At 48.7% G+C, this 24,273-nt stretch overlaps 1 protein-coding gene across 3 annotated transcripts; it reads left to right on the top strand.

The window, feature by feature from the left end:
- The first annotated feature begins 386 nt into the window (after nt 1-386).
- ALDH9A1 (aldehyde dehydrogenase 9 family member A1) lies at nt 387-24,273 on the top strand. Of its 3 annotated transcripts, none has more exons than XM_086693574.1 (11): nt 387-635; nt 3,508-3,653; nt 9,556-9,685; nt 10,639-10,773; nt 12,314-12,510; nt 13,398-13,538; nt 15,198-15,386; nt 15,837-15,924; nt 18,618-18,759; nt 21,500-21,612; nt 23,351-24,273. In XM_086693574.1, exons 1-11 carry the CDS (start codon nt 455-457, stop codon nt 23,392-23,394), a joined length of 1,506 nt encoding a protein of 501 aa, XP_086549700.1. In that variant the 5' UTR covers nt 387-454; the 3' UTR covers nt 23,395-24,273. The 3 variants fall into 3 exon arrangements, with proteins under 3 accessions (XP_086549700.1, XP_086549699.1, XP_086549701.1); XM_086693573.1 differs by having other exon boundaries at nt 388-635; nt 23,368-24,273; XM_086693575.1 differs by lacking the exon at nt 387-635 and adding an exon at nt 2,167-2,186 and having other exon boundaries at nt 23,368-24,273.

Raw genomic sequence — 24,273 nt, 5'->3', positions numbered from 1 at the left:
AGGCCTCCCGAGGCCCCGCCCCCCCAGGCCGGCCCCGTCCCTTCCTGCCGCTCTTCTGGCTTCCCCGGGACCCCGCCCCTCCCCGCCCCTCGTCCTGCTTCCCCGCGGTCCGACCCCGCCCCTCCACTTCCCCGAGGGCCCCGCCGCTCGACTGTCCTCCCGCGGCCCTGCCCCCGCAGGCGGCCCCGCCCCTCCCTGTCGCTCTCCCGCCTTCCCCGAGACCCCGCCCCTCCCCGCCCCTCGTCCTGCTTCCCGGCGGTCCGACCCCGCCCCTCCACTTCCCCGAGGGCCCCGCCGCTAGACAGTCCTCCCGCGGCCCTGCCCCCACAGGCGGCCCCGCCCCTCCCTGCCGCTCTCCCGCCTTCCCCGAGACCCCGCCCCTCCCCGCCCCTCGTCCTGCCTCACCGCCCCGGCGCGGCCCTGAGCTTTGGTTCCCGCGCCCCGCCAGTCCCGTATGTTTTTCCGAAGGGGCCTGGTCGCCTTCTCGCCTTGTGTCCGCGCCCTTCGGCCTGGTCCTGTCGCGGCCATGAACACTGGCAGTTTCGTTGTGTCGCAGCCGCTCAATTACCGTGGCGGGACCCGCGTGGAACCGGTGGACGCCTCCGGCACCGAGAAGGCGTTCGAGCCTGCAACCGGTAACGGAATGGAGACCGGGCGGCGGGGTCGGGGGTGTTGCGGCGGGGGGCCCGCGGGGGTCGTGGGAGGGGACCGGTGGGGGGACGCGGCGGCGGGCCCGGGGGATCGTGGCGGGGGGAGGCTGGGGGGAAGCGGTGGGGTCCCGGTGCGGGTTGGAGCCTCCCCGTCCCACTCGTGGACGGACGTGTTCTGTCCTGAATCTTCATTTAGTGCTTTTTGCAAACGTTTGCTGTGACAGATGAGTGACGGTGTGGAAAATAGAGTTGTCTGTGCAGGCAGCTAAGGACTCCGTGCAAACACGAATGCATCTGCATAGGGACCCGGGGCGGGGGGTGGGGGGTGGGGGTGGGGATAGGTGTGTGAGGTTGTGCCCCTGTTTATTATTAACTTTTTTTTTTTTTAATTTTTTTTTTTTCAAACGTTTATTTATTTTTGGGACAGAGAGAGACAGAGCATGAACGGGGGAGGGGCAGAGAGAGAGGGAGACACAGAATCGGAAGCAGGCTCCAGGCTCTGAGCCATCAGCCCAGAGCGTGACGCGGGGCTCGAACTCACGGACCGCGAGATCGTGACCTGGCTGAAGTCGGACGCTTAACCGACTGCGCCACCCAGGCGCCCCATTAACTTTTATTAAAACGTGTTTTAAAATGTTTAGTCATTTTTGAGAGACAGAGACAGGGCAGGAGCGAGGGAGGGGCAGAGAGAGAGGGAGGCACAGAATCCAAAGCAGGCTCCAGGCTCTGAGCCGTCAGCACAGAGACCGACGCGGGGCTCGAACTCACAGACCGTGAGATCATGACCTGAGCCCAAGTTGGCGCTTAACCACCTGAGCCACCTGGGCGCCCTGAAGACTACATTTTTATTTTACTTTATATATTTTGAGAGACAGCAAATGGGGAAGGAGCAGAGAGAGAAGGAGAGAGAATCCCAAGCAGGCTCCCTGGTGTCAGCCTGGAGCCCGACATGGGGTTTGAACTCACAAACCGTGAGATTTTGCCCTGTGCTGAAACCCAAGAGTTGGTGGTTTAACCAACTGAGTCACCCCGGTGCCCCTGTTTTTTGTTTTTGTTTTTGTTTTTTAAGTTAGAACTACAGTAATGTCTTCAACCACGTGCACAGAAGAGGATTGGGATTTCTTGAAGGACGTTGGTGAAAACATGAGTGCTGAGAACAGAGGAGCTTGCACAGATGGCTCTAATGAGTGTGAATGAGAACTCTGTTGCCATCTCAGCCTTAAAATACTCCTGTGGGTGCATCAGACTTGGGAAAGGGAGGGGTGTCTGGGTGGCTCAACTGGTTAAGCATCTGACGATCTGGTTGTTGGTGAGTTTGCTTTGGGCTCTGTGCTGACAGCTCAGAGCCTGGAGCCTGGTTCAGATTCTGTCTCTGTCTCCACCCCTCCCCCGATCACACTTGGTCTCTGTCTCTCTCAAAAATAAATATTCAAACAAAAGAGAATTGGGAAAGGGGGCAAAAGCCCTGCTTTTATCCAGTGCTTCAAGTTGCCAAGCACAGTGCTGGGCCCTGGATTTGCTCTGAGAATTCTGAAGGTAACACAGCTAACGAGCAAGAGGTTTTGGTTTTGGTTTGTTTGTTCTGCTGGGCTGTGTGGGATATTTGTGGGGAGAAACATGTGAATGTTTTGTGCAAACCAGAATGGCGGGTAGCCAGAGACAAAACCGGGTTGCAAAGGACTGGAGAATTTAAGATCAACTAAGGCACGAAACCACAGAGCAGCAGTTAGTCTGAGCAGGAAGGAGCCACGGGGGTCCTCAGACTCTCCTGGGGGAGACCGCCTCTCCACCCCCATCCCCATACTTACGAAGAGAAAAGAAAATTTGCTCTGTATTTTAATTGCCTACAGTGTATGTGAACTTTAGCCACTGCCTTTACCAACTAGCTATTCACGTTTTAACAGAAATTGCAGGCTTGCCAAAGGTCTCTGGACAGTCCCAGAGGTTCTTAGAGGGGGAGGGAGAAGGAACTGCTGATTGGTGTACTTCAAGAATTCAGTGGGAGAGTCCCTCACAACCCTTGGCCTGTGGGGTCATGTTGCATGGAAATAGGGAATGACCTTGGAGTGAGAAAAGGAGAGACGGGACTTTGCTATATTTGGGGGAAACTTTTTCTGGCGTTTAGGGTTATGTCTTCCTGATAACTGTTTGTTGATCGTATTCATCAAGCATCAGCAGGATGATAGGATTTCTACAGAACAGAGCTTTTAAATGAGAGTTCATAACCCCAGAAACCGAGTACTTGCAGCCTCGATTTCACAAGACCTCGGAGATTCTCAAGTACTGTTAAAGAGAGGTGGCAATGGGGCGCCTGGGTGGTTCAGTCGGTTAAGCGTCCGACTTCAGCCAGGTCACGATCTCGCGGTCCGGGAGTTCGAGCCCCGCGTCAGGCTCTGGGCTGATGGCTCAGAGCCTGGAGCCTGCTTCCGATTCTGTGTCTCCCTCTCTCTCTGCCCCTCCGCCGTTCATGCTCTGTGTCTCTCTGTCCCAAAAATAAATAAACGTTGAAAAAAAAAAAATTAAAAAAAAAAAAAAGAGAGGTGGCAAAACCCAGCTGCAAAATAGAGGACAGAGGTTCTCAACCCGGAGGCCATGCTGTGCTTAGGGCAAGGCGCCTGGTGTCTCTGGAATTCTGTGGTGTGGTCAAGTACTTTTTCCTGGACCGTAGTTTGCAACTTTTGTTAGATTCCTAAAGGATTCAGTCACCTCAAAATAAAGGAAAGGACTGCCTGGGGGGGTGGGGGGAGGTCATTAAATCCAACCACACTTACCAGCAAGAAGGGTCACTTACAGGGAATTTGGATACACAGTACTTTGAATGTGAGGCCACGTTGGCGTTACTGTCCTGTCCTCCTAGGCCGAGTGATCGCTACCTTCGCGTGCTCAGGAGAGAAGGAAGTAAACTTGGCTGTCCAGGATGCAAAGGCTGCCTTTAAAATATGGAGTCAGAAATCTGGCATGGAGCGTTGTCGAGTTCTTTTGGAGGCTGCCAGGATAATAAGGGTATGTTTCATTAGTTTTTTTCTCTTTCAGAAATGTCCCCTTGTGTTGCTCTGAGGGTTCTTTGTGATGCTTTGCACTTAGACTTTGATGCTCTGTTAGGTTAGGCCTTTTTTACAAAATGGAAACACCTTTTCTTTCTCTTTCTTTTTTCTTTTCTTTCTTTCCCTTTTTTTTTTTTCCCCCATGGAAAGAGAGGGCGCAGGTGAGAGAGCAATGGGGCTCACCCGAAGCGGGGCTCCTACTCCCTGGAAGTGGCTTGAACTCATGAACGGTGAGACCATGACCTGAGCCGAAGCCAGATGCTTAATCAATTGAGCCACTGGAGGAGCCCGGAAAAAACATTTTCATTTGATCACCTGGGTATATATAGGACATGCTTTCTTTGATTAATTGCTTTCTGGACCTTGGCTCTCTGTGACCTCTCCCATGTCAGGTTGTTTTCTCCATCTTTGTTATAATGTATCCTTTGCAGCTTGGCTCCTTTTCTTTTTAACTCTGTGTACTGGTTTCCTGTTTACTTTTTCCTCTGATGAGGCTTAAGTTTTCTTTTTCAGATGCATTTTCTACCTTAATTGCCTGGGAAGATTTCATAGATTTATAGATATCCCCCCCCTTTTTTTTTTTCCAATTTTAGAGCATGGGAAGGGGAGAGGGGTGGGGGTGGGTGGGAGAGAGAGAGAATATCTTAAGCAGGCTCCACACTCAGAGCCCGATGTGCGGCTCAATCGCATGACCCTGGGATCACGACCTGAGCCAAAATCAAGAGGTGAACACTCAACCGAGTGAGCGTCCCAGGCACCCCTAGATATTCTGTTCTTAAAAAACAAAGTTAAACGTTTTATAGTCTTTTGAAAATAGGGGCGCCTGGGTGGCGCAGTCGGTTAAGCGTCCGACTTCAGCCAGGTCACGATCTCGCGGTCCGTGAGTTTGAGCCCCGCGTCAGGCTCTGGGCTGATGGCTCGGAGCCTGGAGCCTGTTTCCGATTCTGTGTCTCCCTCTCTCTCTGACCCTCCCCCGTTCATGCTCTGTCTCTCTCTGTCCCAAAAAAAATAAATAAACATTGAAAAAAAAAATTTTTTAAATAATTTTATTTATTTAAGTTATCTTTAGGCTCAACATTGGGTTCGCACTCATGACCCCGAGATCAAGCATTGCATGCTCCACTGTTTGAGCCCCTAAACTTTTCAGTCTTTAAAAGCAAAAGGACTAGGTGCTTATTACAGAAAATTAGAAAATTCAGAAGGATGTACACCAAAGTATGAATCGTGGTTATCTCTGAGCTGTAGAACTTGGGTGATTTTTATTCTCATGAGTGTGTTAAGTCAAAAGCTGCGATGTGTCTGAGAATTCCCCTACTTGCAAAGATATGTTGCATATAGGGATACAGTAAAATTTTGGTTTGCAAGCATAATTTGTTCCGGAAACATGACTGTAATCCAAAGCGCTTGTACATCAAGGTGAATTTCAAGAACCGTGGGCTCAGTTGTGATCATGTGTCATGTACTACTCGAATTGCAAGACATCGCTGGTTTATCAAGTTGAAATCTTTGGAGGTGTTTACTTGTCTTGCGGAACACTCACAGAATAAGTTATTCACGATCCGAAGCTTTAATTTGTTTTAGGAAATTAAGAAGAAAAGTGTGTGTGTGTGTGTGTGTGTGTGTGTAGTGATGGAAGACTTGAGAGTTGCTGGGTCAGAGAAAGATACAGGTTATCACTCACAATAAAATGCAGTAGCCAGAGCGGTGCCTTAGCACTAGTTTTCTGAGCCACAGTCCCCACAGGGAAATGCATTGAGCCAAACATCTCTCTCTTGAATGCAGTGGGTTTGCCCCATAGGACAGGAACCCTTAAGTTATGAGATTCCGTTGATATAGGAGCTGCTCTCACATCAGTGCGTGTTCTTCTCTGCAGCGAGAGAGATTACTCTTTGTTAAACAGATCTCCAGGGTTAAGGGGGAAGGGGTTACTGGGTTTATTTCCCTGGAAAGTAAGCAGATGTCTCCAAAAAGGGGAAGCAGAGAGCCTTCTATCTCCTTACCCCTCCAGGCACCTCTATCTTTAGGGAAACACTGTGTCTGTTTTTCAAAGGCCTTTGCTTCTCAGTCAGCTTGCCAGGGTCCTTTGCTCAGAAAGCCGGGGCCACAGAGATGTCAAAATGTTCATGGAGCATTTTCTCCCAACTAAGTATTTTCCCCTATTATTAAAAAATTAATTTTGGGGTGCCTGGGTGGCTCAGTCAGTTGAACATCTGACTCTTGATCTTGGCTCAAGTCATGATCTCCTAGTTTGTGAGGTTCAAGCCTGCGTTGGGCTCTGTGCTGACGGTGCGGAGCCTGTTTGGGATTCTGTCTGCCCCTTTCTTCTCCCCTGTCTTTCCCCTCCCCCCACTTCTCTCAAAATAAATAAATAAAAACATAAGTATTTTAAATTAGACCAAAAGCAATAAAGCAGATGATTTATTATTTTAGTTTTTCACCTTTTCTTAGCACATAAGCATTTAGGGTTGTTGTGTCCTCTCAAGAATTGACCCCTGGGGTGCTTGGGTGGCTCAGGTTAAGCATTTGACTTTGGCTCTGGTCATGATACCGTGATTTGTGGGTTCGAGCCCCATGTTGGGCTCTGTGTGGACAGCCCAGAGCCTGGAGCCTGCTTCGGATTCTGTGTCTCCCTCTCTCTCAGCCCTCCCCTACTCATGCTCTATCTCTCCCTTTCTCTCAAAAATAAACAAACATTAAAAAAAAAAAATTGGCCCCTTTATCATTATTAAGTGACTCTTTTTTTTTTATCCTGAATAATATCTAATAATATTCTTTTGCTCTGAAATGGACTCTGTTTGATATTAGTTTTCTTTTCCTTTTAACCTCTCCCCCTTTCCATTAATATCTGTGTTACTGTGTTAGTCAAAAATATATTGCTATCTTTTTGTAATGCTCCTGTCTGATGCTCATGCCCTATACCTGCCTTTACCCAAAATTATCCCGTAACTGAACAGATTCCACCCTCTAATCATAACCTATAATCATAACCTTCCATTGTTTATTAGTTCTTCCCTTTTTTTTTAAGATTTTACTTTTGGGGCGCCTAGGTGGCTCAGTCGGTTGAGTGTCTGACTTCGGCTCAGGTCATGATCTCCCAGCACGTGGGTTCGAGCCCCATGTCAGGCTCTGTGCTGACAGCTCGGAACCTGGAACCTGCTTCAGATTCTGTGCCTCCCTCTCTCTCTGGCCCAACCCACTCACATTCTGTCTCTATGTCTCTCAAAAATAAATAAACATTAAAAAAAAATTTTAAGATTTTACTTTTTACTTTTTTAAACTTTATTTATTTTGACAGATGGAGAGCATGACTGGGGGGTTGGGGGGAGAGGCGGGCGAGAGAATCCCAAGCAGGCCCCACACTGTCAGCCGCCGACGTGGGGCTCAAACTCGCAAACTGTCAGATCTTGCCCTCAGCCGAAATCGAGTCAGACGCTTAACCAACAGAGCCACGCAGGTGCCCCAAGGTAAAAATATTTTATATTTACCCACATTTTTACCATTTCCAGTGCTCTTCATTTCATTCCTTTGTGTAGGCCCAGATTTCCATCTGGTGTCATATTTTTTCTGCTTGAAGAAATTTCTTTAGCATTCCTTGTAGCACAGTTTTGCTCATGATGTTCTTTCAGCTCTTGTGAGTCTGAAAGTCTTCATTTTGCTTTCACTTTTGAAAGAATTATAGGTATCTAATTCTAGGTTGACAGGTTTTTTTTTTGTTTTAGTTCTTTTTATTTTTTAACTTTTTTTAACGTTTTATTTATTTTTGAGAGAGGGAGAGGGACAGAGTGTGATTGGGGGAGGGGCAGAGGGAGAGGGAGACACAGAATCCGAAGCAGGCTCCAGGCTCCGAGCTGTCAGCACAGAGCCCGACGCGGGGCTCGAACTCATGAACTGTGAGATCATGACTTGAGCCGAAGCCGGATGCTCAACCAGCTCAGCCACCCAGGAGCCCTTGTTGTTTTAGTTCTTTAAATTAGGAAGTTCTAACTAAATTTCTGCCCATCTCTTCTCCTCGGGGCCTCCAATTACACATAGCCTCAGTGGCTTGAAGCTCTCTCCTGGTTACTGATGCTGTTTGGGTTTTTCCTGTTTTTTTCTCCCTGTGTGTTTTAGTTTGGATTATTTTCCAGTGTTACCAGTACTTTAATTTAAAACTTACTAACTGCAAGGGCACCTGGGTGGCTCAGTCGGTTGAGCCACTGACTTTGGCTTGGGTCATGATCTCGCGGTTTGTGAGTTCAAGCCGTGCGTCGGGCTCTGTGCAGACAGCTCAGAGCCTGGAGTCTGCTTCTGATTCTGTGTCTCCCTCTTTCTCTCTCTCTGCCCCTCCCCCACTCATGCTCTGTCTCTGTCTCAAAAATAAACATAAAAAGAAAATACTTACTAACTGCAGAAAACCTGTCTCGGTGCCCACAAATTGCAATGTCAGGCCTGCCCAGAGTATTTTCTGATCTTACTAGCATGCACTGGGTGGGACACCATAGGTAGTGGCATAGAGGTCTGCAGTATACTTTGAAAGTGTGCGGAGGAGGGAAAACACTCAGAGGGATGACCGCAGCCTGCTGGTGTTGGGCCCCGTGGAGACAGACGTCGTCTGTGTCCGAGAGCACAGGGTCTGGGCTAATTTATTTAGAACTTACCAGCTTCCTGTTTTAGAAATAGGTTTTGTGAAGGCAGAGAATGGATCTCTGTATTTTTTCTTAGTAATGAAGGTAGAATGACTCAGTCAAAAGTCTTTATTTCTCATGTCTTTATAGAAATATGACACGTTCAGATCTCACTGTCAGGACTTCCCTTTCCTGTGTTTCCTCTTGATTTTGATATTCCTGCCCCCTCTTCTCTGATATTTGTACTGTTGACACATGGCTTGGGATTAATTTCAGTTGCCATTTCATTTGTTTCTGGTCTGGCTCACCGCTTACCCATTTTAATAAGACAGTGCTACATCTTGTCATTTGTTTGATTCACCTTTTATGTGTGTTCACATATCACCCTCTCATGTATTTTACATCCGGTCCATGAGAGCAAATGTGTATTTCTTACATGCTCCATTCATTCGGTTCTCTCACCTTTGGGACAAAGAAAGGGGAAATTAGCTTTTCTCTTGAGGTCAGTTTCCCAAACCTTTCCAGTCGTCCCTGGACCATCTCCAGCATCTCTCAGCCACATAGGCTACAACTGGAACAGTATTTCGTAAGAGAATTGATGAGTACTGACCATTAGAAAATAATCACCTTGGGGCGCCTGGGTGGCTCAGGCGGTTAAGCGTCCGAGTTCGGCCCAGATCATGATATCATGGTTTGTGGGTTCGAGTCCTGCATCGGGCTCTGTGCCAACAGCTCAGAGCCTGGAGCCTGCTTCAGATTCTGTGTCTCCAGTGCTCTGTGCCCCTCCCTCACTCACTCCCTCTCAAAAATAAATAAACATTGAAAAAAAATTATCTTGTGATTTTCACCTGCTGCATGTCTTGGGGTGAATTAAAGCTGTGCGTGTAATATAACTTCTCACCTGCCAGTTGTGTGTGTAGCCATCGTGTGTCATTGGCTGTCTCACTCTATACGTGCAGACGCATGTGTGTGCACATATACGTACTTATACATGTATACACATATGATGCTCGCTTCTCAAACCATACCTTTTCTAATTGATCTGGAAAGGGGGTATTGGTCTTAAATCTGTGACGATTAACTTGAGGGTGGCACAGGGCTGCTGTTGAGTGGTAAGCTTTCTCTCCCAGATGTTGCAGTGCCACTCCTTCTAAAGCGCGAGCTGTTTCTGTTTTTGGAAATTGGGCAGCATGTTCTGAGTGTTGAATCTGTTGGGGCGTATGATAAGAAGTCTTTAGTCTTCCATTTTACCCAAAGGAACGGAGGGATGAAATCGCCACCGTGGAGACCATCAACAATGGAAAGTCCATCTTTGAGGCCCGCTGGGACATTGACACCTCCTGGCAGTGCCTGGAGTACTACGCGGGCTTGGTTGGATCCATGGCTGGTAAGCCCCAGCTGGGCCTTTCGGGAGCCACTGACCGGGAGGCAGAAATAGATCCTAGTGGCGAAGGGGAGACATTTGGGGCTTGAGACAGACGTGGCTTAAAATCCTGGGTTTAGCCACTCTCTGCATGGGTGACCCCGAGAATTACTTTACCTTTCCTTGTTGAAACTGGAGATGATAATCCCTGTTTTCTTGGGTTATCACAAGGGTTAAATGAGAAAATATATGGAAGGCACTGAGCATGGTGTCTGAGCCTCCGGCCAAGTTGTTGAAAAACCAAGAGTCAGTCAGTGTTCTCCACATTTACTAGTTCTACCTAGTTAGCAAAAAAGATTTTCTCGATTCTTTGTGAAGGTTACAGTAGTGGGTGTTGGATGGCTTCACAGGACCCAGGAGGGCTGTGGGGAGCCAGAAGTCTGACATGTGGGTCCTGCTCTGGAGGCTCCCCTTATTTCCATCATTAAAAAAAAAAGTTTTTTTTTAATGTTTATTTATTTTTGAGAGAGACGAGTGCGAGTGGGGGAGGGAGAGGCTGAGAGAGAGGGAGACACAGAATCGGAAGCGGGCTCCAGGCTCCGAGCTGTCAGCACGGAGCCTGACGTGGGGCTTGAACCCATGAACAGTGAGATCGTGACCTGAGCCGAAGTCGGACGCTCAACCGACTGAGCCACCCAGGCGCCCCCCCCCCCCATCTCACTTCTTCAAGTTACTATCTGTTAGGTCCTCTCCGGTTTTAGAGAATTATATGAAGTTGAGTGAACACGGATTTGGAGGATGGAAAGGATTCTTCACTGGAGTGACTATGCAGAGGCAGCATCCGCCCGGCGAGAATGAACAGAAGAGCGGAGACGGGGAGGAGGCCGGCGCAGTGGACCACGGCTGAGCACGGCTGTTGGCGGAGTCTTGGGAAAGGCGGTCCTGCATTCTCCGTGACGCCTCTGTTTTCCCCTCAGGTGAACACATCCAGCTCCCAGGCGGATCCTTTGGTTATACCAGGAGAGAACCACTTGGCGTATGCGTGGGAATAGGCGCCTGGAACTACCCCTTCCAGATCGCCTGCTGGAAGTCTGCTCCCGCGTTAGCGTGTGGTAAGAGCAAACAGTTCTTCCACCCATGAGCTGTCCGTTCTGTCCCTCACCTTTTCGTGCGCGCGTGCACACACACTCCTTTGCACCCTCACGCTCCACATCACAAGGGGCCTGCTTTGGGGCACCCGAGGCCCCAAGGACCTGTGTCTGCTCCCGCCCGGCCTCGTCGGGGCTTCTAGTGTATGTTATGCGTGTGGATTACATCCATATTATTCCCACTTTTGTTTTTATTTTGTTTTTAAAATTTTTTTTAATCTTTATTTATTTTTGAGAGAGAGAGACAGAGTGTGAGCAGGGGAGGACAGAGAGAGAGAGACACACAGAATCGGAAGCAGGCTCCAGGCTCCGAGCAGCCAGCACAGAGCCCGACGCGGGGCTCGAACCCACAGACCATGAGATCATGACCTGAGCCAAAGTTGGATGCTCAATTGACTGAGCCACCCAGGCGCCCCCATTCCCACTTTTATTTATCTTATTTTTGTTATGGAAAGGAAGGGTGTTCATTTTGGTCCTGGAAGTCTTCTATTTTACTGTGGAATTGATTTCGATTTGTGCTACTTGTAAGCTCTCTTCCTTTCTGGACAAGGATTGTGAAATGAACCTTTGTGTAGGAAGAGGCACTCGGGGGGTGCCTGGGTGGCTCAGTCGGTTAAGCGTCCGACTTCGGCTCAGGTCATGATCTCACGGTCTGTGAGTTCGAGCCCCGTGTCGGGCTCTGTGCTGACAGCTCAGAGCCTGGAGCCTGCTTCAGATTCTGTGTCTCCCTCTCTCTCTGCCCCTCCCCTGCTCATACTCTGTCTCTCTCTGTCTCAAAAATAAATAAAACATTAAACAAAGAAAAAAAAAGGAAGAGGCACTTGGGAGTCTGACTTAAGCAGAAGATAATACTTGCTCCTTCCTTTGTGTCTTAAGAGAAATGGTAAGACTTCCTTCTGAGTGACTGGCGGGCTGACTTAGAAAGTTTTTCATACTGTTTAAAGAGGAATTGATGGGAAAAGAGGATTTATGGTATCTTAGAAAAATACAAGGTGTAAAAAAAGCATTACTGAAAAAAAATGTTACTATTAGGACATTGTGTTGAAGTCGCAGTTTTTCTCGTGTTGCTGCCTCGTGTTCTTCTGCTTTTTGCATGTTCTCTTGTGAGCTGAAGCTTCCGTTTCCCCGGGACAACTACAGCTAAGCCCCTGGTTTGGAGACTCTCAACAAATTAACCCTTTCTGGTGTTCAGTTTCTACTTGTAAAGATTTTTCTTTCAGTTTGTTTTTGAGAAAGTGCGCGCACGTGAGCAGGGGAGAGGCAGAGAGAGAGGGAGGGAGAATATCAAGAAGGCTCTGTGCTGTCTGTGCAGAGCCTGACTCCGGGCTCAAACTCACGAACCGTGAGATCATGACCTGAGCTGAAACCAAGAGCCGGGCGCTCAACCAGCTGCGCCACTAGGCACCTGTGGAGTTGTTCTGGACTCGTCCTCCTGTCCCATCCTGTCCTCGGAGGATCACCAGTATTAAAAAACCTTTTGTTCTTGTGTCTTGGGTTTGTGCAGGTAACGCCATGATCTTCAAACCCTCTCCCTTCACGCCGGTGTCTGTGCTGCTGCTGGCTGAAATCTACACGGAGGCCGGCGTGCCCCCTGGGCTCTTCAACGTGGTGCAAGGAGGGGCTGCCACGGGCCAGTTTCTGTGTCTGCATCATGATGTGGCCAAAGTCTCCTTCACTGGGAGTGTGCCCACTGGCTCGAAGGTGAAGATAAAACCAGCATCGGTTCACACACACACACGGCAGTGCCCAGCCGGCGTGGAGTAGATGTCAGAGGCTCGTCTTCTGATCTGACCTGGCTTGAACTGGGAGGGGGCTGCCGCAGAGATTGGGGGCAGAGATTTGAAGTGTGTTCCGAAGGTGTGAAGCAGGGAGGGAAGTACAGTGGGACGATGAGGACCGCCGACCAGAGGGGGCCCCGCGGGGACGGAAGCCCTCACCTCCCGCCCGCGTCTGAGAGCACAGGGTCTGGGCCGCCGCTGTGTCTTTGGTGTCTTAACTCATCAGTAGCAGCCACCTCAGAAGGAGGGGTAGCTGCTCAGTTTATTTCAGATGTGTTGTTTTGACCTTGATTGTTAGCCTTGAACATAGTAACAGCATTAGGAGTTTCTACCCAGGGCATGCAAATGCACAGTATTTTTTAAAAAAAATGTTTATGTTTATTTTATCTTTGAAAGAGAGAGAGACAGAGCGTGAGCAGGGGAGGGGCAGAGAGAGAGAGAGAGGGAGACACAGAATCCGAAGCAGGCTCCAGGCTGAGCTGTCAGCACAGAGCCGCATGTGGGACCCGAACCCACAAACCATGAGATCATGACCTGAGCTGAAGTTGGACGCCCAACAGACTGAGCCACCCAGGCCCCCCCGAATGAACAGTATTTTTAAAATGAATTCCCTCTTCAGAATGTCAGCTGCAGTCCTATGGTTCTTTTCAGGTGTTCTGGAAAAGACTGTTCTAAACGGGTGAAGGTCAGAGTCATCGACCGGAACAAGGCTGCAGGTCCCGTGTAGTTGTCCCGGAGGCTCAGCTTCTGGTGGGCTTAGCCTGCAGTTTTATCTGTGCTAAGCCTCTGAATGTGTTTGTTCTTGTTAAGATCATGGAGATGGCAGCTAAAGGAATCAAACCCATTACCTTGGAGCTGGGAGGCAAATCTCCCCTGATCATCTTCTCCGATTGTGACCTGGAGAACGCCGTGAAGGGAGCGCTGATGGCCAACTTCCTCACGCAAGGCGAGGTGAGCACTTGTCCCCAGCCGAGGGGTGAAAGGAATCTCTTTCCTTTGTCTAGCAGCATGTTTTGAAGCTGTCTGTTTCGAAATAATTGCAGATTGACAGACACGTTGCACAGAGTGCAAAGAATTCCCAGGCACCCCTGACCCATGTTTCTCAGATGTTAACATTTTATCACATTTCCTTTATCATTGTGTTTATCTCTGTACACCCGTAGGCTTGTTATTTTTTCCTGTTTCCTGAACGGTTTGAAAGTTTGCAGACGCAAGACTCATAACTTCTGTGGGCCTCTGTGCATTTCCTAGAAACAAGTGTGCTCTCTTCTGCAAGCACAGTGCATTCAGTAAAATCAGTAACCTCACATAGACGGTCTTCAGTCCACAGCCCCTCATCAGATGTTGTCATTTGTTTGCCGGGAGTCCTTTTAGCGAAGAAACAGACCCCACACAACCTCTTCTCTGGTCCAAGACCTAATTCAGGAAGGTGTGTTGCATTTAGTTGTTGTGTTTCCATAATCTTTAGTCTGGAACAGTTAGCTCTTTGGTTATTCTCCTCTTTCCAGGACCTTAACATTTTTGGGGAGTATGAGCTGTTTATTGTGTAGAATGTCCCTCATGATGGTGGGGAGTCCGTCTGGTGTTTCCTTTTGAGTAGATTTAGGTTATGCATTTTGGGCAGAAGCCACCACAAAAAGTGATGTTGGGTCCTCTTCGAAGGGCGGTTGACTTTGCCGAAGGCGTGTCTTCCTGGGAAGTTGCCGTGTCCTCCTCTGTGGTTCAGTCGAATCACACAGGAGACGGTGGCAGAGGCCTCTGTGCCTTCCCAAGCTGTCCCCCACTCATCTTAGCACCCTTTGGTGATTTTTCCTGGAAGCAGTTTCTATTATGGTGGTCCCCAAATGGTGATTTTCCAATTCTGTTGTTCTTTCCACATTTATTAGTTCCAAGTCTCTACTGTAAGAGGGAACTTTTCCTTCTCCTGTGTTTTTCTTTTTTTCTTTCCCACTCATTTATCATTATGGACCATGGATTCTTTTTCTGTGGATTATAGTCCATTCCTGTCATTATTTATTTTGATGCTCAAATGACTGTAGATCTGGCTTGTGGCAGCCCATTTCTGTGACCTTTTTTCATTATTCCGTGAGCATGAGTGCTTGGTGTATTTTTGGACATCAGGATCTACGGTTCTGATGGAATTGGAAGAGTATTCATGCTCATGTCTACAGGAGGGTCTAAATAGTCAGAATTGATTTGTGATTTTAGAGCCAGACATTGACTGTGAAATTCTTCAGGTTTTTATTAGGCTCATGCCTTTAGTTCTTGGTCTGTTTTCACTCTTCCTCCCCTTCTGCTCTTAAAATACGTGGCCCCATTCAGCCACTGACAGGAGGCCGTAGGAGAAGTTACGTGGCTCATGGCACTATGAATGGCATTGAGGAAATGTAGACAGACAAAGAGACCTGACTTTCACCTCAAAGCGCAGGCAGGTTTTTTGCTGCTAGGGGGGGTATGTGTGGTCCTGTTCAGTATGGGGATAATTTTTAGAGATGGAACTAACCTTTTGAAAAGGTCTACTGTCTCCTTTTAAGTTTAAAACTGCCGGATTCTTCCCCCTTTTCCTTTTTCTTTCCTTAACACACATACAAATTCATGTCTGTCTTTTAGGTTTGTTGTAATGGCACAAGAGTATTTGTGCAAAAGGAAATTCTCGAGAAATTTACAAAGGAAGTGGTGAAACGGACGCAGGGGATAAAAATTGGAGATCCCCTTCTGGAAGGTACAAGGATGGGCCCCCTCATCAACCGCCCACACCTGGAGCGAGTCCTTGGGTTTATTGAGCTGGCAAAAGAGCAGGTGAGGAGCAAGCGGAGATGGCACGGGCAGGGGGAGGGGAATTAGTCCGAGCTGCACGTTATGTGTGTCGCTTTACTGCTGGCTCGCGAGGCCTCGGCAGTGCTGTGCTCAGTACCTGCAGTGGCGTGACCGTGCGTCTGTTCAGGACACACGTACCACTTCAGGACTGCGTGTCAGGGTTGTAAGTTTAACGTGAAATGTGGGGCGCCTGGGGGGCTCAGTCGGTTAGCGTCAGACTTCAGCTCGGGTCATGATCTCACGGCTGGTGGGTTCGAGCCCTGCCTTGGGCTCTGTGCTGACAGCTCGGAGCCCGGAGCCTGCTTCGGATTCTGGGTCTCCCTCTCTCTCTGCCCCTCCCATGCTCCTTCTCTGTTTCTCTGTCTTTCAATAATAAATAAATGTTAAAAAAAAACCACCATGAAACGTGCGTTCTTTTTTCTTCTCCGGCAGGGTGCTAAAGTGCTGTGCGGTGGAGACGTCTATGTACCTGAAGATCCCAAGTTAAAGGATGGTTATTACATGAGACCTTGCGTGTTGAGTATGTCCTTTTCTTGTTGGCTTTTAAACAGTTTGAATTAAATATCAGCTAGAAAAGGAGATTTATAAAATACGTGTGTGGTGTAAAGCAGGCATTGGCAAACCGTGTCCCCGCTGCTCAGATTTAAGGAGTAGAAGTTCTCCGTTACCTCCCGTGTGCCCTCCCTCTTGGACAGTTGTGTGCGTTGCTTTACCTGAGACTCAACTGGGTCTGAACCTGTTGTTCTGGAAGCAAGAAGCTCAAAAAAAAAAAAAAAAAAAAAAAAAGGAAGTGCATGTTTGATAAAAAACTAATGAGTTTCATTTTCTCAAGAAAGTTGAAGAATAGGTTTTTCTTTATATGTGTCATTAACAAGCCCAGTTTGTCAGTATGGCAATATTTTAAAATTAATACGATTTAATAATTTTTAGCATCTCCTTTCAGTCTTAAACATCTCGTGGCGTGGACAGTCGATTGTAGGGTCATCCCGCTGTCCTCAAATCCACTTATTTCTTCCCACCTCAGAGGTGACCACTGCCCTGGGTACTGCTGTTCTCATACCTTCTTCTGTCTTTTTACAGTATACGTTAGGATCCACGAATAAATGCCAGTATGTAAAAACAGTGGTAGTATAATAGGCTTTAAAAAACTATATTCAGGGGCGCCTGGGTGGCTCAGTCGGTTAAGCGTCCGACTTCAGCTCAGGTCACGATCTCGCGGTCCGTGAGTTCGAGCCCCGCGTCAGGCTCTGGGCTGATGGCTCAGAGCCTGGAGCTGCTTCCGATTCTGTGTCTCCCTCTCTCTCTGCCCCTGCCCCGTTCATGCTCTGTCTCTCTCTGTCTCAAAAATAAATAAAACGTTAAAAAAAATTAAAAAAAAAACAACAAACTATATTCAGGTTGAATTACATTGTGTGATTTCTTACATCTTGTCTAGAAGATAGATTCAGCTTCCTATTGCCCTAAGGTAGACAGTGGGGTCATTTTTCAGCACTCAATCGATGGATTTTAAACCTTGAGCCCTTGCTAAAAAAAGAACCACTGAGGTTTGAAAGCTGTGAACCTAACATCTATAACATGGATTAGCTGGTAGTTATTAAGTGAACGGGAAAAGCTTACAATATATTCTTAACCGTCAAGGTTTAGGATATTGTTTCCAGTTGTAGCTGTTGTAAGTAAAACTGTTAAACGATACTATGTGTGGGATTAACCCAAATGTATTAAGTATGCACTTCAGAAAAAGAAGGAACAGAGTATGCATTGAACTATAAGTAGTACAAATAGTGTAGTATAAGATAGTATAAATATTTATAAATAGTATAAGTATTTCTCTGGTTGCTGGGATTAAAGATGATTTTTATTATAGTTTGTACATTTCTGAATACTACGGACTTTTCCACAGAGAACATGTATTTGACAATTAGGCAAAAAATAATTGGTTTAAAGGTTATTTTAAGAGAGAGAGAAAGAGTGTGAAGGGGGGAGGGCCAGGGAGACAATCCCGTGCTGACAGCACGGAGCCTGACACGGGGTTTGATCTCACAAACTGTGAGCCAAAATCAAGAGTCTGGCACTTAAGTGACTTAACCGCCCAGGTGCCCTTGGGACAAAATTACTCTTTTCTTTTTTTTTAAATTTTTTTATGTTTATTTATTTTAGAGAGAGAGAGACCGAGCATGAGTGGGGGAGGGGCAGAGAGCGAGGGAGACACAGAATCCGAAGCAGGCTCCAGGCTCTGAGCTGTCAGCACAGAGCCCGACGCAGGGCCCAAACTCACGAACTGCAAGATCGTGACCTGAGCCTAAGTCGGACGCTCAACCCACTGAGCTACCCAGGGGCCCCAGGGACAAAATTATTCTTAAACAGGCTGTGAACCTAGGCAAAGAACAGGGAGCTGACCATACTGAACTTTATTCTAGTGATTGCCAAAAGCCTGGTTTGTGGTCCATGATGTCGGTGCCACTTGGAAAACTTGTTAAAGAGGCAGATTTCCTGGCTCCTGCTCTAGACCGCTGAATGCAACTCTCAGGGATGGGGCCTCGTGATCTGCTTTTCAATGAGCCCCCGATTCATTTTTACTCACATTAAAGTTTGAGAGTGAGTCCAGAGTCTAGATTAACTTAAGGTTTGGGAGTTAAAATCTGGTAAGTGTTGTGTTTCAGGCAGGAACCTTGCCTTTCCTGTATGTCAGTTATCACTTCATCTTTGCATCTCCTTTGACTTTCCAACATAGAATTCACTGCAAACAGAGACCTATGGGGTTCTCAACTTGCAGGAGATAAGAAAATATTTTCTGGGACTGCTGGGTGATGCATTGTCCTGAGTCCTTTTCTGGCTAACGGTTTCCCTAAAAATTGTACGCGGATTACTAGTCTTCAAGGAATTAGGACGTAGTGAACCATCCTTACACACGGTGCTAAGAATTATTTAATAAATCCTTGAAGATAGTTCGGGTGTCCCCAAAGTACCGTGTGTCCAGAGTAGTTTCCCTCCTTCGTTATACACAAGCTCTAAACCAGCTCTTAAGAGATTGTAGACTTGTCCTCTTTGCACATGTGTGAGGAGCTGGTTTTCACACTTCGGCTAATACAAAGCTGATGTTCACAGTAGGGTTCTCAAGCTGTCCTAACTGCCGTGTATTCGAGCATAATCACCCGCCCCCCCCCCCCCCCCCCCCACAGACCACTGACATTGGCTGTATCACCCTGTTTGCAGCCGATTGCAGAGACGAGATGACCTGTGTGAGAGAAGAGATCTTTGGACCAGTTATGTCCATTTTATCATTTGACACCGAAGCTGAGGTTCTGGAGAGAGCCAACAATACCACTTTTGGCCTGGCGGCTGGTGTCTTTACCAGGTATGTGGGGAAGCCACCTCCGGCAGCATTGCAGGAACAGGGGCCCGCTCGGTCTGCTCAGAGACCGTTACTCGCATTTCCTCCCTGGAGTGCACGTTGTCGTCAGCATTTTCTGTTTGCTTCAGGTGAAGTCAGAAGGTGCCAGAGTAGCATTTTGTAGTTGGTCCTGAAGGGCCAGAGAACTGCTGCCGTTGGGTTTAAAGTGAGGGACAAACATTGTTGATGAAAATTCCATCCCATGTCATTCATTTCACCGGACAGATATTTAAGGTTCCGATCTATGTGTCGATATGTGTCTATGTAAAGCATCGGGTTAGGTGCCTGTTGAAAATGTACACGTCAGGGAATGTAGAAGCCCATAAGCATTTAAACGCTGGGCAGGAGTCTTCAAAAACGTGATTTTTAGCCGCTTTATAGTAGTTCGTAATCGGAATGCATTGTAAAATAGGTAGGCATTTTTTTGGTTGTTGCGTATTTAGGATATTGTTTCCAGTTGTCGCTGTTGTAAGTAAAATTGTGATTAATCTCTCTGTACGTAAACTGTAACCACGATAACAAAAGTAAGAAGTGATTTGGGAGCAGAATCTCCTTCAAAATGATGGCAGGTTGCTCGATTACATACAAACTTTGATTAGTCTTTGGTAGCGGTAGGAGGTTTTCTAAGACTACTTTTACACTTGGAATTACGCTGTTTCTTTGGTGACAGTCGAGGTTAAGTGTTCTTTGTTGCTTCGTGGCGAGCAACCTGGGGAGGAAGACTGAGGTCCCCCCTTGAGGACCTGATGGGATAGCTTCTCTGTGAGCTCTGAAGAAAAGATCGAGGGGCTGCTGCTTTCTCGTGTGCCTGGTTTTGGATAGGCTTTATTTTTTAGAGTAATTTTAGGGTCACTGCAAAGCTGAGTGGAAGGCACAGAGGTTTCCCATGCACCCCCTCCCCCCAGCCGCCTCCACTATCAGCGTCCCCGCCTCTAGAGCAGCCCGCTGGTTGTAACTGGTAAACCTACTTGGATAGGTCGTGATCACCCAAAGACCACAGTCACCCTAGGGTTCACGGTTGGAGTGGTGCATTCTGTGGGTTTGGACGATGGATCCGCTGTTACAGCATCACACGGAGTAGTTTCACTGCCCTGTAAACCCCCTCTGCGGACCTGCTTTTCGTGGTGTGAGGAGTGAGTGGGTTAAGTCACCCCAGCACAGAGCGAGGCAGTCATGAGGGGGGCGACTCCAGTGTGCTGCCACTTCCCTCACAGCCTTGCAGGTCGGTTCACGCACCATGCAGCATATCCGCCTAAAGCGTACGATTCAGTGGTTTTTAGTGTATTTGTAGAGTCGCACAACCGTCGCCGTAATCTGATTTTAGAACTATGAACCTCCCAGGAACACATGGAATGTTCCCCGCCCCTCCCCGCGCCCCGGCCCCCGGCAACCACTAATCAACCTCCTTGTTATCTGTGTAGATTTGCTTACTTTGAATATTTTCTATAAATACGGCATCATACAGCATGTGACCTTCTGTGACTGGCTTCTTTGACTTGGAATAATGTTTTCAAGGTTCCTTTATGTCGTGGCAGCTGTCAGTACTTGGTGATGAATGGTCCATGGTGTGGATTCATTTTGTTCATCCGTTCACCTGTTGATGGACATTGGGATTGTTTCTACTTTTCTCCTACTATGAATAATGTCTCCGCGAACACTCCTATCTTTGTGTGGAAATGTGCGATTTGTGCCGGGTGTATACCTAGAGGAGGGATGGCTGGGTGATTCTGCTCAACTCCGAGGCACCCCTAAACTGTTTTCCCATGTGGGGGCACCATCTGGCGTGCCCACCGGCCACGCGGGAAGGTTCCAGTTTCTCCACATCCTGGGCAGCCCTTGTTACTGTCTGTCCTTTTTTTTTTTTTTTTTTTTAAATGTTTGTTTATTACTGAGAAACAGAGAGAGAGAGAGCATGAGCAGGGGAGGGACAGAGAGAGAGAGACGGAGACCCAGAATCCGAAGCAGGCTCCAGGCTCCGAGCTGTCAGCACAGAGCCCGACGCCGGGCTCGAACTCACGAACCGAGAGATCGTGACCTGAGCCGAAGTCCGGATGCTTAAACCACTGAGCCACCCAGGCACCCCACTGTCTGTCCTTTTCACTTCAGCCGTCCTGGTGGGTGGGAAATGGTGCCTCACTGTGGTTTTGATTTGGGTTTCTGGCAGTTGGGTTTTCCACTTTCTTGATACTCTCCTTTACAGCACAAAAATTTTAAATTTTGACAAAGCCTGATGCTTTTATCTTTTTGTCTGTTACTTTTGGTATCCTGTCTGAGAGGGCTTTGTCAGACCCAAGATTATGAAGATTTATTCCTGTTTTCTTTGAAAAGTTTTATGGTTTTTGCTCTGATGTTTCAGGCCTGTGATCCATCTGAGTTAATTTCTATATATAGTGTAAGAAAGGGATCTCCCTTCATTCTTTGTGGAAATGTGGGTAGCCTGTTGTTCTAGCCCTGTTTGTGACAATGTCCCTTCTCCCCATTTGAACTTGCTGCTGCTACGTGTTTTATAGATGCTTTTGGATGAGACCGTGAAACTCAAATCCTTGTATCTATTTTTGCCTGGATGACGCAAGTTTTAAAACACATCTTGAAGAATAAAGAATCCGGCAGGATCTCAAAACCTTCAGACCTGGCAGTCTACCTTTTCCGTGGAAGTCGCAGAATAAACTGCTTCGCAATAATATAATACACTGTGTCTTCACAGGGACATCCAGCGTGCCCACAGGGTGGTGGCCGGGCTGCAGGCAGGGATGTGCTTCATTAACAACTACAACGTCAGCCCGGTGGAGCTGCCCTTCGGTGGATACAAGAAGTCAGGTGAGGAGCCGGAAAGTGTGGATGCAAACCCGGCCTGTAGGGATACGGGTTGTAATTCAGACCGCACTGACCAGGTTTCTGAACATTCGTGTCTCAGAATCACCTGGGAAAGTATACAGATTCTGGTCCTCCCCCGGCCTGCTGCAGTGATCTCTGGGAATGGGAACCAGGCGTCTTCTTACTTTCCTTTTCTTTCCCCCAAAGCTCTCCAGAAGGTTCTAATGTGTATGTAGCCTGGCTTGTGAACTCCTAGGAGGCATCTCAGAAGGGTTTCTCTTGTGGGTGGAATTACTCTTTCTTCACGGGCTCTGGTCGCTGGTGGCATAAAACCGTTCCTGGAGGCTCCAGACTTGGGACATTTGTTGTCGTCCACTGTGGGGGGTTTTTAGGCGGAAAGTGTCTCTGAGCACCTCAGAAAGCATACGTTAATTTGTTTTCTTTATTCTGCCAAATCACTAAAGAGCCCTCAGTCTAACATTGAACAGTCCGTTGTGGCTATCCTGGTTGTCCCGGACGCTGCACAGGGATGTCCCCCCCCCCGCCGCCACTTGCCCAGTGTTCCCGGTGACGCAGTCAGTCTGGCCCCCCTGACAGTGACACGGTGACCGTGCAAGTCCGGTATGTGGAGGGGGTGTGGGGGCCAGGATAGGCTCTCTGGAGCTTGTCGCCTGTAAATATTCGCGGGCTGCCCTTCCCTTTCTCTGGAAAGTGGTGTGGACGTTGCGGGGGCACCAGTCTGGGCGCCCGCCCCCAGCCCCTGGGCAGGTGTGTGTGTGGCCGTCCCAGCAGACACGTGAACCCCGATGGGCGCTCGTGAGACGGCGGGCGTTCGCTCGACCGTCTATTTGGCACCTGGCTTGGAAGTGCCCCGGCACGCCCAGGACCTGCCCGCTGACTGGCCTCGTCCCTGCACGGGCGCCACTGCGGCCTGGGAGTCCGGCCGCTGCTCTGCCAGTACGTGCTCTCGGCCGGCTCCCCCCTTGGATCGGAACCTCTGGGTCGGTGCCCTCCGGCTTGTCTCCCTGGGGTGAGGTGAGAAGCAAAGGGGGCACACACACCCACCTAGCTCTGCGCTCAGAGGATAAGGGAGGGAGCTAGAGACAGAGTGAGGCCTTGCCAGGGCCAAGCACCTTTTCTTTTGAAGAGCGCCCCCCCCCGGAGACGTGTATTCTGGGGGACCGGGCCTTGCCCTTTGGGGGCAGAGCCTCCCCGAAGTCAGAGGCAGGGGAAGGCCAAGCACAGGATGCCGTCCTTTGAACGGGTGACCTCGTAACAGGGCGGGACTGGGGCTCTGAGCTGCCGAGCCGCCTGAAGAGGCCCCCGCCCCCATGAGTTGGCAGGGTGTAAACAGCAAGCTGCTCTTAACAGATTTCACAAAAGGAGGGGTTAAAAGGCCTGTTGTGTAGAGTTCGGTTCTCAGCGAGCACCAACTATCGGTTGTCGTAGAGACTTTCACACTCGATAGGAAGGTCCGAGCGCTTTCACATCCCAACCCGGAGTAGTCGGTGCCTAAAATAAAGTTCTGTTGTAGGACCAAGATGCGGGTATTTCCCTGTCCCCGTCCCCATCCCCGAAGGCCAGTGGGTCACTTCTCCCGTGCGTAGCTGTACAGCTGATGACGTGCACTTGGGGACTTTGTCCCAAACCTTGTCAGTTCTGTGTTCTTCCCCTGAGGGGGTGACTGACTTTGGAGGTCCCCGTGACTTTTCAGGCCACCACGGTGGTGGCTCTTACTCAGCCTTCTCTTCCTTCCAGGGTTCGGCAGGGAGAATGGCCGCGTGACAATTGAGTACTATTCACAGCTGAAGACCGTGTATGTGGAAATGGGTGACGTGGAATCTGCCTTTTGAACATACACGGCGAGCCCCGTCCGCGTGGCCACGCGTGGAACGGCCGCTGGATCTCCAGGGGGCCACACGGCTGCCTCGGTTTCACACCCAGAATTGTGTCCCTCGGGATAAGAGAACGGCTCGGTGTTCTTCCTTCCTCACCTCTCAGTTCCCTTCCTGATGGAAAATTTGCCCAAGCGCCTTTAAGACAATCAAGAAAGTGGCGATTTTCTCAAAGCAGATTTCTGCAAAATCTTTAACACACTTCTGGAGAACAGGGAGAGGGACCAGGATTATACTTGGTCCACAGGTTTGACCCGACAGTGCTCCTCCTCCGGCTTCCTTCAAAGTAGAGCTCGTTTCTTGCTCCCTGACAGTTTTGAGCTCTGGCCCCGTCATGGATTGCATTGCAAGAGCTGACAGTCGGGATGGAGATAATAGCCAGGGTCACGTTCTGTGTGATGGTTCACTTGCCAAAGTAAGCCCTTTGTTTCCACTCAGTGCTGGTGTCCAGTTCTTGAACTACAGCTTTCTCCCTTGATAAATACAAAATAGCTGGAGGCTCCTGGGGCACACTGCAGTTAAATAAATCACACCGCGAATCCTTTCAGCTTTGGGGCGCCTGGGTGGCTCAGTCGGTTAAGTATCTGACTCTGGCTCAGGTCATGATCTTGCAGTTCCTGGGTTTGGGTCCCACCTAGGGCTCTGTGCCCACAGCTCAGAGCCTGGAGTCTGGTTTGGATTCTGTGTCTCCCTGTTTCTCTGTGCCCTCCACCCCCACCCCCTGCTCGCACTCTGTCTCTTTCTCAAAAATAAACATTGAAAAAACCCC

The sequence above is a fragment of the Puma concolor genome, chromosome E4 (genome assembly GCF_028749965.1).
Source record: "Puma concolor isolate L17-30 chromosome E4, mPumCon1.1.hap2, whole genome shotgun sequence".
Classification (NCBI taxonomy): Eukaryota; Metazoa; Chordata; class Mammalia; order Carnivora; family Felidae; genus Puma; species Puma concolor.
The sequence above is the reverse complement of the archived record's forward strand: the minus strand, read 5'-3'. Positions and strand labels throughout refer to the sequence as shown.

Excerpts from the sequence above, each read along its gene's own strand:
- ALDH9A1 (XM_086693573.1), top strand. The coding sequence starts at position 455 with ATGTTTTTCCGAAGGGGCCTGGTCGCCTTCTCGCCTTGTGTCCGCGCC. Across the intron at positions 18,760-21,499 it reads GCGGCTGGTGTCTTTACCAG|GGACATCCAGCGTGCCCACA; the intron begins GTATGTGGGGAA and ends GTGTCTTCACAG. Across the intron at positions 21,613-23,367 it reads CGGTGGATACAAGAAGTCAG|GGTTCGGCAGGGAGAATGGC; the intron begins GTGAGGAGCCGG and ends TCTTCCTTCCAG.